This window comes from Papaver somniferum, unplaced genomic scaffold, assembly GCF_003573695.1.
Source record: "Papaver somniferum cultivar HN1 unplaced genomic scaffold, ASM357369v1 unplaced-scaffold_135, whole genome shotgun sequence".
NCBI classification, from domain to species: domain Eukaryota; kingdom Viridiplantae; phylum Streptophyta; class Magnoliopsida; order Ranunculales; family Papaveraceae; genus Papaver; species Papaver somniferum.
The window spans coordinates 9400263-9414147 of NW_020622713.1; the positions used below are offsets into that span (position 1 = coordinate 9400263).

The 13885-nt window shown below is 36.3% G+C and overlaps 2 protein-coding genes across 2 annotated transcripts; both read right to left on the reverse strand.

The window, feature by feature from the left end:
• Positions 1-249: 249 nt before the first annotated feature.
• LOC113334074 (protein MAINTENANCE OF MERISTEMS-like) lies at positions 250-6307 on the reverse strand. Its single transcript, XM_026580417.1, has 6 exons — positions 6250-6307; positions 6091-6161; positions 5403-5978; positions 5026-5190; positions 1334-1423; positions 250-255 (listed from the first exon to the last, which is right to left on the reverse strand). The coding sequence occupies exons 1-6, from the start codon at positions 6305-6307 to the stop codon at positions 250-252; spliced, it is 966 nt and encodes a 321-aa protein (XP_026436202.1).
• Positions 6308-8317: 2010 nt separating this feature from the next.
• Positions 8318-11686, reverse strand: LOC113333944. Its single transcript, XM_026580304.1, has 2 exons — positions 9832-11686; positions 8318-9641 (listed from the first exon to the last, which is right to left on the reverse strand). The coding sequence occupies exon 1, from the start codon at positions 11649-11651 to the stop codon at positions 10020-10022; it is 1632 nt and encodes a 543-aa protein (XP_026436089.1). The 5' UTR covers positions 11652-11686; the 3' UTR covers positions 8318-9641; positions 9832-10019.
• Between the last annotated feature and the right edge of the window lie 2199 nt (positions 11687-13885).

Below are 13885 nucleotides of genomic sequence, written 5' to 3' on the forward strand. Positions count from 1 at the left end.
TTATTAATGTCATTATATTTTAGTAACCAATGAAAAGTCTAATGTACCATCAAATTATATGTCATTAGTGTGATATGAGATATAAAAAGTAGTTTTACATCAATGTCAACAAAAAGTAAGGATAAGAAAGCGGTTGTCTTTTTCTTTAATTATAAACAAGGTTATTTAGGCAATTTCGTATGGGCTAACTAGTGTGATAAGTGACTAATCTTTTACTTAACCAAATTAAAACCATAGAGAATGAAAAAACTAACCCTACAACAACAAAAACAACAATAAAAAAATAATTAATAACATATACTTATAAGAATATAAGAAAACTTTTTGGAAAGTTTCTGTTATATTCAATAATACTAACTTAACTATAAAAATGTAATTAATGTGTTAAACATATAATAATTACGTATATTTTTTAGGAAACGAAAAACCAAAACCCTGATTTCACCCGAGGTTTCATACTAAAGAAAATGAAAACCTTGATTTAAACCCCATTTGTTATTCTATTAAAAGTTCTTCATTCCTTTTCACCCAAGTAATTCCAAACCAAAACCTTTCATTCCTTTTCATCCAAGTAATTCCAAACTAAAACCCTAATTTTACCCATTCAATTTTTCAACTAAAACCAAACCCTTGAGTAATTATTTTGACCCAAGTATCATGCTTTTCTAAGATTAAAGAAGAACCAAGTTTAATATGCCTCTGTATAGGCCAGAAGAATCAATCAAAACCTAATGAAGAAAATAAGTAGAAGAAGATCTCAAGGAATGATTAGAAACTTACAATACAGATTGATAAAATGGATCTCCTTCTGCTTCTTCCTCTTTTTCTTTAGATCTCAATCTCTTTCTTACTAGAAATTTATCCTTTTTTTCTTTTCTTTTCTTTCTCTGCTTTTCATAAAAACATTCTGGGGATTTTCTAAGATAAACTCTCTCTATATATATATCAAATCAAAGGGCAAGGTGACTTTTCATTATTGTTGCCGTGGAAAATGGTCAAAGTACAGGAAAAAAAGTAAGTAAATCAAGAAGAACACTAGTAAAATAACACATAATCCTCATATATAGTCATAGAATACCAATTACGTGAAGAAGAACACACAAACCAGTAAATAATATCATTGAAGTAATTTCTTCACATGGAAGAAATTACATTGAAGAAGAACAGAAAAATCCGACCAAGTAACCACACACAAAAAAAAAATGATGAAGTACCACGCACAACAAATACCAAAGTAAAAAACACACAGTAAATAATATCTTCTTTCTTCTTCTTTTTCTTTTTCTTCTTGTTTATCTACACTTAAACCCCTATATTATTTTTCTTTATCTACCTTAAATCCATGTACGGGTAGTGTGAAACCCATTTCTAACTCTAGTAATTGGACAGCAACAGATACGGTTGATGAGTGTGGAGGTGCTGCCTTCACAACAGGTGTACAAGATGTAGAGAACACATAAGAATAGAGCACCTCCTACTCCACGCAACACTTTCTTCACCAATGGTATGAAGATAGTGCTGGTGTATCATCGCCATGGGGTAGAATGTCAGGTGTAGAAGAAAAAGCTTGGGGACGCGTCTGTCGGAGGATGGGGAACTGTCTGGCACCTTGGTACTACTGATACGGTGAAGAGGTATGATCTAGGGAAAATCGAAGGCTCCGTTGGGCCTAAGCAGGATGATTGATATGTTTGTCATCGAAGGTCAATTAGGTTGTCTTTCTTTTTATTTTGTTAATCTAGAACCTTTTGTAATCAGTGGTAGTGAAGAGATCGACTAGTGACTTTGTTTCTTTTTTTCTTCAATTCAGTATTCAGTCTAGTCACTAATCGTATAAGCACATTTCCTTGTTAAACTGAATTTCTCATATGATTTTCTTAGCATTATGATTTATGCGAGTTGTGTTTCTTCCTTAAACTTTACTCTTTCAAATTAATGTTCAATAAGAAAGAGAAAACATGGGTTGTGCTTCCTTCTCACTATGATGCCAGATATGGATCCAATATTGAAAGAAACTTATTAGTCATTATGATGTAGGACATCTAGCTATCTATCCTATATTTAGTGTTTTCTTTATCTAGTAGAAGCCTAAATAAACAGACATAGGGATTGTCTCTATACATCCTATATTATTATTATTATTATCAATCAATCTTAATTGTTATCTTTGTTTATCAATTCTCTTTTATCTCTTAATTCTCTTCTTTAAGTTCGTCGATTCTCATCTTTTTCGTCTCTTCATATCTCAAACAATCTCTGTATTTCATTCTTCTCTATTGTTTTACATTACGTTAGTAATTTATGTTACAATAAATTCTCCACATCTTCTCCCCAAGAGTGATTTTGGTGTACGGGGTTTGCATTTTTGTTATAGTTTGCAACATTTTAAATGTTTTGAGACTTGTTCTTATATATAGATTCTACAAATTCAGTAATGTACCAAATTCTAAATTTAAATTTTGTATGTAATAGGCAGTGTCTACAAAATTCTGTCTAAACTCTTAACAGAAAGATTAAAAAAGTAAGTCTTGTATTTTAGGTATATCTAGTAGAATCCTAAATAAATAGACATAGGTATAGGGATTGTCTCTATACATCCTATGTTATTAGGCCGACCGAGCGAAGCGAGGGAGAAATCTATATATGGTGACTATGTGTCAATGTGGGACATGACTTTTTTTTCCAATTTGACAAAAAAGATTATATTTGGTGTCATACCCTGGAAATTTCCAAATTGTCCCTCCCTTTTAGTCCAATTATTATAACTCATTATGTATCTTATTCTTTTAGGGGTACAATTGGTAACCAAACTTTAATATAACATATCTAAAAATTCGTGCCTTGAAATTTTATAAATTTTATCTCGTTAGAATGGATTTAAACAAATCTACGCAATGAGTACAAACAACAATATCAAATTTAGAGTTTTAACGAAAAATTTGGAGGTGTTTATCATTGTAGGCATAATTTTAGAAAATTAAATGTATACCTATTATGCAAACCACCACAAAGGATACATGATACTTTATCCTGGCTAAATTGGGGCCTATGCCACTTAATTGAAGCCTATAGCTACATGACAAAATAGGGCCATTAAGAAATAATTCATAGAAACCCCTTATCCACTATTTATGTTAATGCCCAATATACCCTTGTTAAATTAGTGCTAATTCGGATATTAAATAATGTTTAATCAAGTTAATCCTGAAATTAATATTCATTATTGCATAATCAAAACTTGTGAATTTTTTAATTTTTACTCGATCCAGAATCGGTTTACAAAAGTGCATTTGTAAACCGATTCTGGGTTGAGTTTCCTTCAAGTGACGATGTAAACCCAGAATCGGAGTATGATCAATATCCACATAAACCGATTCCTAAAATCGGTGTTTATATATATATATATATATATATATATATATATATATATATATATATATATATATATATATATATATATATATATAATCCGATTATGTCTTACTTTCAGAAACAAAATATTCATTACATAGTTTAGGAAATTAGTGCACTACATATATTGGATTCAGTATGGGAATTCTAGAATTTGACACATCAAATTCTCGCCAATGAACCTCCGAGCACGTCGGTACAACGTCGTATATTCTTTGTGGTGAATGAACTTAGTTTCCCCATTACAAATTTTCCATAGCCCGTTGAAATGCTCCAGCTGAAATTCAATGAATTCTTAAATGTTAGTATGTGAACTTTTGACGGTGACATAGGTATAAAAATGATCGCATTACTCATTTTTTCCCTAAGAGGAGCTCGTGGATGATAGTGGTACACCATATTTCTAACTTTTACGTACTCTCGCATTGCGTCTTTGATGTAGTTGAATCGAAAAGCCAAGTCTCTCCATTTACGGTTATTGGGATTCGTCGTATGCCCGTAAAAGAACTCTTTAACTCTCTTCCATAACATTAAATAGATTTCATTCGGACGTTCGCGGAACGTATTAGCAAACGATTTAACCAGACACAAGTCTTCAAACGGTTCTCATTCCATTTTCTAGGCTAAGTGTGTGATGTGGGAATGGCTCAAAGAGGTTGTCCTTATATAAACGAAGTCTCAACGGCTATTTTTTTTTGAATTCAATTAAAACAATCGGATTTTATATATGACCACATAGACCGATTGTGTCCTTACAAAATCATATAAAATTTACCTCTAACAAATCGGGCTATTGTAATGCACATGTAAACCGATTCTTAAAGTTACAAAACTTTTCTTCATAACAATCGGTTTACATATATATACATGTAAACCGATTCTTAAAGTTACAAAACTTTTCTTCATAACAATCGGATTACATATATATACATGTAAACCGATTCTTAAAGTTACAGAACTTTTCTTCTTATAAATCGGGTTACATATATATACATGTAAACCGATTCTGAAACTGAACCTTTGGGAAACTGTCAGAATCGGATTACATATAAGTACATGTAAACTGATTCCGACAGTCAAAATGGAAAAATCCTTCATTTTTTGCACACACATTAAGTCATTCGTAAACTAGAAACCAGATTAAGTCATTCATAAAGTAGGAGTATAACCAAACATAATTTGACAATAAGTTTAAGACAAGACATAAGTTTTGACTCCATAATTATCCATACTTAAAGACATAAACATGAATAAAACCATTCATTCATGAACATCCTCACCACGACCACGTCCAAGTCCACCACGTCCTCGTTTACCAGGTTGGACGCTGCTCGATGCACCTTCAGTCATCCTTTCTGGGGGGTCTCTCTTCCTCTTCTTCTTTGGCTCCTCCTCCTCCTCCAGCTCCCCAAACTTTGCACCAGCTTCTACATCTTCGAGACTGTTCAATCCATCAATCATCTTTTCATTGGCCTTAACATTTTTTCCTTCCCTGATTTGTAGCTTTGCTTGGGTTATCAAGTACCCCACTCGCCTTCTCTGTTTCCATTTTAAAAAAAAAATATTCAACAAATAACGCTAATAAAATTAACAAATTTGTAAGTAACAACGCACCAGGAATTCGAGAGTCGTATCTTTGTCCTCTATCTTGGGCCTCTCATCTACTCGTATCACTCGGGTATGCGATACATTGAGGTACCACGGCATGTAATCCGGAATTGCCTCGTCATCTATTTGAGATGGACCACCCAAAGGATATCTGTGAAACGCTCTTTCTTCCTAATAATCACATGATGGTAAAGGCTCGTGAACAATGTCAATATTATTATCATATGAATTGGTTTTTTCTCATTGATGTTGAACATCTTGTGCGCCTTTGGGATATTTTGTACGTAACCGCATTGTCTTGCGACTCTCGACGGGTTGTACATTACATATCCTCTTGGGTGAAACAAAGGCCAAAAATAATCACTTTTCTCTCGGCACACAACCTTCTTTCTTTTTCCTTTTCCTTCAGCCAAATCCTTCTTGTAAGGATCAAAGATAACATCTTTCGTTGTCAAGTTGTCCAACTGGCTTCTCAAATTCAGATAATCCGTTCTTTTCTTCTTTGGCTTACTTTTGTAGGTGTACTTGTCTCCATAATACTCGTGGTTCCATTCCTTGTTCTCAAAAGCCCTTTGAGAAAATATTGGGAAGTGCACATATATCCACGCATGCAAAAAATCCATATTCCCTCCCATTTGGTTCATTTGAGCCTTAGAAGCCTTTCTCAACTCGTTCAACGAGTGTGCAAGAATGTCATTACCCCAAGAGTATTCATGAATCTTGTCAAATGGTTGCAACAGTTGGATAAAGTTGGCGCTCACACGGGCACCAGAAACATTGGAGAAGATAACAGCTCCAAGGACGTAGAGGACATACGCATTGGTCGTGGCGATGATATGTTCCCGCGTCACCTCTTTTCTCTCAGCACGAAACTTCTTTGTTCCCATGAAGTTGGCCTCAGCTTCGGGAGATGGAATATCCTCTGCTTTGCATTTCCTACTAGCATCTCCTTCTTGGTTCTATCCTCATCCCATTGAAAAACTTCCTTGGTGAACGCATAAATCTTGTCCCACTCTAGCTGTTGCGCGTACCCTTTGGGCTTCACGGCTTTACCTTCTATGCTTGTCCCACTTTGCATTGCCTACTAGCATCATACTCACCAATGTTCCTGGCTTCATAAGACGAACGACATCCTTGTGATCCTATAAAAAACTAACCCGATGGACAACAATCAAAACACTACACGGATAATAATGTTTATGTTACATAACATAAGGTTTAGGTACTTACTATTGTATCGCAAACGACGACGGCCCAACTTTCTTTGTAACCCCATAACATCTGTCATCCATCACCTGGTAACCCGTAAACGCGATCATTAGGGCCGCGAGGAAACATCTTCAGCGGGTCGGGCATGTGGTCATCTTTCTTCTTCTTTGGAACATCTTTCTTCTTACCATCTGTCTTACCTTGTTCTTGAGCGTCACCTCCTTGGACTTGTTCTTGCACTTGTTCTTGAACTACTCTTGTCTCTTCATCAACTTGCTTCTCACGTTCTTCTTCATCACTTTCATCCTCCTCACCTTCTTCTTCATCACTTTCACTTTCATCACTTTCTTCTTCAACACCTTTCTTGCCACGACTTTCTTCTTCATCACCTTCCTTGCCACCAGTTTCTTTTTCATTCATCTCCTCCTCACCACCTTCTTGATCAGTAGGTGTATCATAATCAGATTCTTCATGTGTTGGTTACTCCGCTTGAGGTGGTGGGTCGTTGATGCTGATCCCTTTGGATTTACTCCCCGTGCCCCTTCGGTGGGAAGCATTCAAATTTTGACCGTCTGCTCGACGGGGTACCAAAGGCTTAGGAGTAGCAAGGTCATGTTTCTGCTTATATTTCTTTTCGACTTGCTTTCGTTGCCTGTAGAATACGGATTTAAGCGACAAAAAACAATGGAATAAAATGCATTATTTTAAGTCAGGGTACATAATCAGTTTACTCTATATACATATAAAATCCGATTCCTAACATAATAAAATTAACAATCGGATTTTATTAAGTGTTAATGTAACCCGATTCCCCTAATCAGTTTACTCGATATACATATAAAACCCGATGGTCCGTAAGCATATAAGAATTCAAAGGCTACACAATCGACTTTTGTGAACACATATGTAATCTGATTCTAACAAAAATAAGTTACAGAAACAATGGCGACAAGAATCAGACTATTTATACATTAACGTTTTTCGATTCCAATTTACATGTTGAACAATCGGTTTATAAGTTTAAGAACATAACCCGTTTCTAACAAGAATCGGGTTACTTAGACATTAACGGAATCCGATTCTGTGAACACAGAAATGTTTTGATTTCAAAATTTTCGATTTCTAACCTATTGCATGTTATTAACACCTAGTTTAGAGGATTGATTTGATAGAAAAATACCTGATTCGACCCATTTCCTCTTGTGCGATACGAGAGGCTTCGGCTTCGACCACTTGCTTCGTTTTCTTTTGAATCACTTCAAAAATTTTGGATCGTTATCACTAGAATAATTCCTATTAGTAGCATACTTAGTTCTTGATGGCTTAGACATTTTATAGAAGAAACAAAACGACTGATCGTTTGTTGATCGTCGATAATTGACGATATTTGGTTTCAAAAAAAAGAAAAAAAAAAGGGAGTAGAGGAGATGAAGAATCGGTTTTTAGGTTGGAAATGAAAACTGATTTTAGATTTAATTTATTATTAAGAGTTGATGGGGGGTAATTTAGTAATATTAGAGGGAAAATTTGGTAGTTTTCATAAATTTAGACACCCCTTATCATTGTATATTAGGGGGATGAAGTAATCTATATGCCCTAATTTAGCCATGTACTTTATGTAGCCATATTTGTAAAATATTTTGAAAAAAAAAAACGTATTTTGGTTTATGCATCAACTTATTTTCCGTTGCAACTAATAAAACGATGTACTCCCTCCGTTTCAAGAAAAATGATACTTTCACTTTAGACACAATTTTCGAAAATTGAATGCATAACCATCATGCAAACCACCACAAAGGATGAACAACATTTTGGTTCATGCATCGCCGCATCTGGTTTTTTCCCGTTTCAGGAAAAAGTGACACTTTCACCCCATGTCAGGAAAAATGATATTTTCGCGTCGTGTTAGGAAAAATGATATTTTTGCGTCGATTTCTTCGATCGGCCGTCCCACCGTGACAGCGGTCATCTAATTATTAGTTCAGGTATATCTAGTAGAAGCCTAAAAAAGTAAGTCTTGTATTAGTTCAGGTACTTTTTTTTTTTAAAAGAAGAAGTTTCATTATTAATAAGGTGGAACTTCTCTTGGGTAACGAGTCCCCACCGAGTCATTCATAACAATTACATTAAGGAAATCAGGAGTAGTGTGCTCCCATATGTGGGTTGATGTTCTGTTGCTGATTCCAATCCCGTGTTGTAATTGTTTTTTTGCTGCAAAGTCTGCAAGTCCATCCGCCGCTTGATTCGCTTCCCTATATGTGTGTGTTATCACATAAGGATGTAGTAAATGGAGATGTTGTTGTATTTCTTGTAACAATGTTCGTATGATCCAAGGTGCCTCAGAGGGGTCCTTCGATACAAGTGTTAACAGCGCCGTTGAGTCCATTTCGAATTGGATGGTGTTCCATTCTTTGAGGGCCGCCATCCTCAGAGCTAGTAGTAATGCCCATGTCTCTGCCACGATTGATGTCGTTTTTCCTAGTGGTGTTCCCATAGCCATAATCATTGTACCATGTTCATTTCTGCAGATCCAACCCGCTCCAGCCATCTCTGGTTCGCCTTGATTGTTTATTTTGGACGCTCCATCAGTGTTGATTTTGAGCCATTGGTTTTGGGGGGCCTTCCATTGAACCCAAATCGTAGTCGACCTATGCCGTTGTTGTTGTTGTGTAGCGTGTTGGCTGCAAAATTGTGTTGGACTGCCCATTTGTATTCCAGGCTGAGTAGTAGAGCTATATGAAATATTTGTTTCGATGTTTGCACTTGGCTGTTGTAAACCTTAGCACTTCTTGCTAACCAAATATTCCACATTGTATAACAAGCCAACGTGAAATCCTCCTTCCTTGTGTGCATTTCCAAAAAAGACTCAAAGTTGACAGGTTGCTGTATCAGAGTTGGTGTTGTTGTTCTTCTACCCGACCTTTGGTCCCCAGATTGGGTTCTAGCGCAAAGTTGTTGTTGAGCAATGATTGTGGGCCACAGGTGAGGTGGTAGTGCAATGTTGTTGTAAACATTGTATTGGCTGGCCAAGCCATTTACGTGCCGACACATAATTTCCCAAGTCTCCTTCGCTCGTAGGCAGTCAAATAAGCAATGTTGCACCGTTTCTGGATGTTGGTTGCGGATCGGACACAGGTTGGAGGTAGTTATGTGTCTATAATGCAGCGCATCAAATGTTGGTAGACCATTGTAGCTGACTTTCCAGAGGAAAAGTCTGATTTTTGGGGGGCAATCTGCTTTCCAAAAAGTGTTGTACTTTTTCTCCATGTTGGTAGTTCAGGTACTAGCGTGATGAGCAAATCTTTTTAAATGCTTTGATTTGCTCATTTTGAGTTCAACCCCTCAATTTTGAGGGCATCTTGTTCTTAGTCTGCACCGAAGTTATTTTCCATTCAGTTTGATAAAACAGATCCCTGTAAACAGAAGTATTTTTCGAAAAATTAATAAAATCCTACTCCATTGTTGCTGCATTTTTTAAGTTTGAACTGCAACGACAATAATAAAAAATACTAAGATTGCCTAATTTGGCTTGATCAGATTTATGTGTTGGAATGTAGTTGATGAAATAGGTTCCAGATACAATAAAATGAACTGCGAACATACCAGTTTGACACGGTACGAAAATACTACTAGTTTTTCAAGCCAAGTTACTGAAACTTCTTTGCCTGCAATTTGTGAAGTGCTTATTTCTTAAGAAAACCAAATCATAGTAGTGGTCAATAAAACATGAAAGTACTAATCAACGATGATGGTTAATATCTAAATCAATGAAACAAAACCAAAATTTAGTTCTAACGAATGCAAAGCTCAAGTAGAGCTTTCATTGCCTTTCTTTTCTTGAACACCTTACTGTAAACAGATCTCCCTAGCTTCATTTCTTTCTCCACCTCCACAACTCCCCCGATAACACCATTTCTTCTCAACCCTTCCACCACCATTTTCAGAACTCTTTCGTCACTGCCTACTGCTTCTGCCACACTTTCCCCAACAACCTCGCCCGCTGGGATCCGCCGTCCCCACCTTTGCATAGACTTCTCCGACTCGTAAGCTTCTGAAAATATCCTCCAGAATGAAGCTCTCAAGTACCCCTTCTCCCTTTTCTCCCCCTTGAGCATCCATCTCTTCATCCATTCCTCTAATCTGAAAATTACATTACCTATATCTGACCCGCACTCCAGCAAAATCTCAATCTCATTCAAACCCTGATTACGGATATAGATATCCCTCTCGAATCTGCATCTGTTACACCCACAATGAAATCCCCAAGTTTTAGACATCTCTATTCTCTTGCTTAATGGTGTTAAAACATCAAAATACGCGAAAAATATTTCTTCTCCAGCTTTGATATCTCGTGAAGCATGAACCATTAGGTGATCTCCGACGTGCAGGCGCCTCGCATTAGGCTCACAAGAGTGGTTAATAAAAGATGCCAAAATCCATAAACCAACACCATAATAATCACTGTTCTTTCCAAGAACTTTAGCCGCAATTCCATCTTCTTCAGTTAGTGAGTTCACATCCAAGATGTTCAGAATCTTTGCAACATCTGGTTTCATATCCTCAGATAATAAAAATTCATCATTGTCAGGCCTGAAAACACTAATGTCAGGAACTTGAAGCATTTCTTCTTCTTCCGCAGTTGTTAATCTGCAAATCAAATCATAAGTCTTTCTACATTTCGTCGCAACATCAACAATTTTATCGACGAAATCCTTCCACATAACCATCTTTGAATCTTCACCACATTCCCGCAAAAAAATCCCTCTATCAGTAGCAACTGCCTTAGTAACAAACAATAAACTCCCTGCTTCAAAATTCTTCGTCGTAAACAAACCTCGACCACTTATCTCAGATTTCTTAATCTCGACCGGTCCTATAAACTCAGCGAGATCTGGATTTTGGTCTTTGGAAAACCCATTTATTACCCAATCAGACAAATCATAAACCCCAGTCCTAGATTGATATTCAAGTTTCTTACATGTATCTAAAAACCCATTTATCATTTCAATATCACTGTTCTGAATAGGTTCATTATCATGTAAAGCAGATTGAAAACAATTATAAGCATTCACACATTGATTAAGATGTAACAGGATTTTACCTTTACAGACAAGGGTTTTGAAATGGGTATTCTCGATTTCCAATGCTGCGTTACAATCTTCAAGTGATTCCGCGTAATGACGGATCTTTGATTTTGCTTCAGCTCGATTTGATAGAGCTAGGCAAAGATTTTTCTGTAATTTGTTGAATCGATCTGAATTTTCAGATTTGGATGTGATTTTTGAGAGGTGGTTTTTAGAGAGGGATATGAAATGAGTGTAAAATTGAATTGATTCTTTATATTCTTCTCTGAGTAGAAGTTCCGTTGCTTTGAATCTGAGCTGTTGCATCAATTCTTCTTCTTCTCCATCATCTATTTTCATTTTTGATAGGTTTTGATTTAATTTCAGAAATTAGGTATTTTTTTCCTCTTTGAGTTTGATTCAGTGTTTTATACTGTTTAAACTTTCGTAACGGTCGTATTTGTTTTACAACGGCAACGGCTATCTCGGCACGGGTTTATTAGATGCTGAATCATTAAAACACAGAGTAAATTTTGTTTACCACGGATTGAGGTATACCATTTCAATCATCACCGTTCATTTAGACTAATGGATACGTAGGTCCAACTAGTATGTGGTATACCTAATGATTGTAGTGTTTTAGCCAGAGCCCTTAATATGTCCCTAGCCTAGTTAGCAATTCGGGGTACGGGAAACGTTCGGAACGGAATACGTACGCGTATTATATGGATTTGTAAAATTCAAATCGGTCAAACATCCGGTCAACGGTTCGTTATTCAACAGTAATACGAAACGGCATATGTACGTGTATAATTCGTTTTAGACATATGAATTCTGCGTACAAAATTCGACATATATTAACCTGTTAAAAAGTCATTTTTAATATAATCCCTTCTTAGATACAATAATTTAATAGTGACATGAACTATATATGATAGATGAATTACCATCAGCAAATAATATGTATGTTGGTGGTATTAGAATCAGATTCGTGTATGTAAAATTTTAAAAGTCAAAAATATAATAAAGAATGATAATTTAGTGATGATGTGGCAAAGTATTACACGGGCCGTATGATTCGGTAATTCGTAAATACGCGTATAATTCGTTTTGAGCTGGAAATTCGCGAATCTAAGTCAAGGTTCCAGTTATATGGCTGATACGTACGGATTCGGTCGATACGGACGGATTCACGAATTATACGAGTATAACTCGCGAACTTACTAACCAGGGTCCCTAGTGCCTGGTTAGCAATTCGTCGTTATGTTCGCGAATAATACACGATTTGTTCCGTCTTGATCGGGACAGTATTATATTGTCGTCCCACTCCAACTCCGACCTAGGTTCGCGAATATCATGGAGCTGCCGAATAATTCGCGCATTATACGAATTAGCGAATTATTCGCTTATACGAATTAGTGAATTATTCGCTTGGTCAATTCGTCCACCTGTCATGGTTTTGATTCCGCTCAACTAATTTTTGATACACCCCAAATTATTTTACAAAAACTAACTGCTGTGGGATAGAACTCACGACCACAACTCCGACCTAGGTTCGCGGATATTATGGAGCTGCCGGATAATCCGCGCATCATACGAATTAGCGAATTATTCGCTTGGTCAATTCGTCCACCTGTCATGGTTTTGATTCCGCCCAACTAATTTTTGATACACCCCAAATTTTTTTACAAAAACTAACTGACGTGGGATCGCAATCATGACCACAACTCCGACCTAGGTTCGCGGATATTATGGAGCTGCCGAATAATCCGCGCATTATACGAATTAGCGAATTATTCGCTTGGTCAATTCGTCCATCTGTCATGATTTTGATTCCGCCCAACTAATTTTTGATACACCCCAAAAAATTTTACAAAAACTAACTGTTGTGGAATCGAACTCACGACCACAACTCCGACTTAGGTTCGCGGATATTATGGAGTTGCCTAATAATCCGCACATTATACGAATTAGCAAATTATTCGCTTGGTCAATTCGTCCACCTTTCATGGTTTTGATTCCGCCCAACTAATTTTTGATACACCCCAAAATATTTTACAAAAACTAACTGTTGTGGGATCGAATTCACGACCACAACTCCGACCTAGGTTCGCGGATATGATGGAGCTGCCGAATAATCCGTGCATTATACGAATTATACACCCCAAAAAATTTTACAAAAACGAACTGCTGTGGGATCGAACTCACGACCATAGATTTGATAATGCAGCAACGAACCCGCTGTTCCATGAGCTTTTTGCTGTCTGTCATTCACAAAGCATATACATAAACTGGTTTAACAATGAAATTATAGTTCCCAATACAAAATAAAATGTAAAATGTTACTTTTTCATCATATAATCCACAAATATACAAAATGTAGTCTATTAGATTGTAAATATTTACTTATTTACTATATATATGTGGGCCGAATTTTGTATACTGAATTCATATTTCTAAAACGAATGATATAGGTACGTATGTTGTTTCGAACAATTGCCGAACCACGAACCGTTGACCGGATTCTTGACCGAATTTGATTTCTATAAATCTGAATAATACCCGTACGTTCGCCGTTCCATACGTTTGCCGAA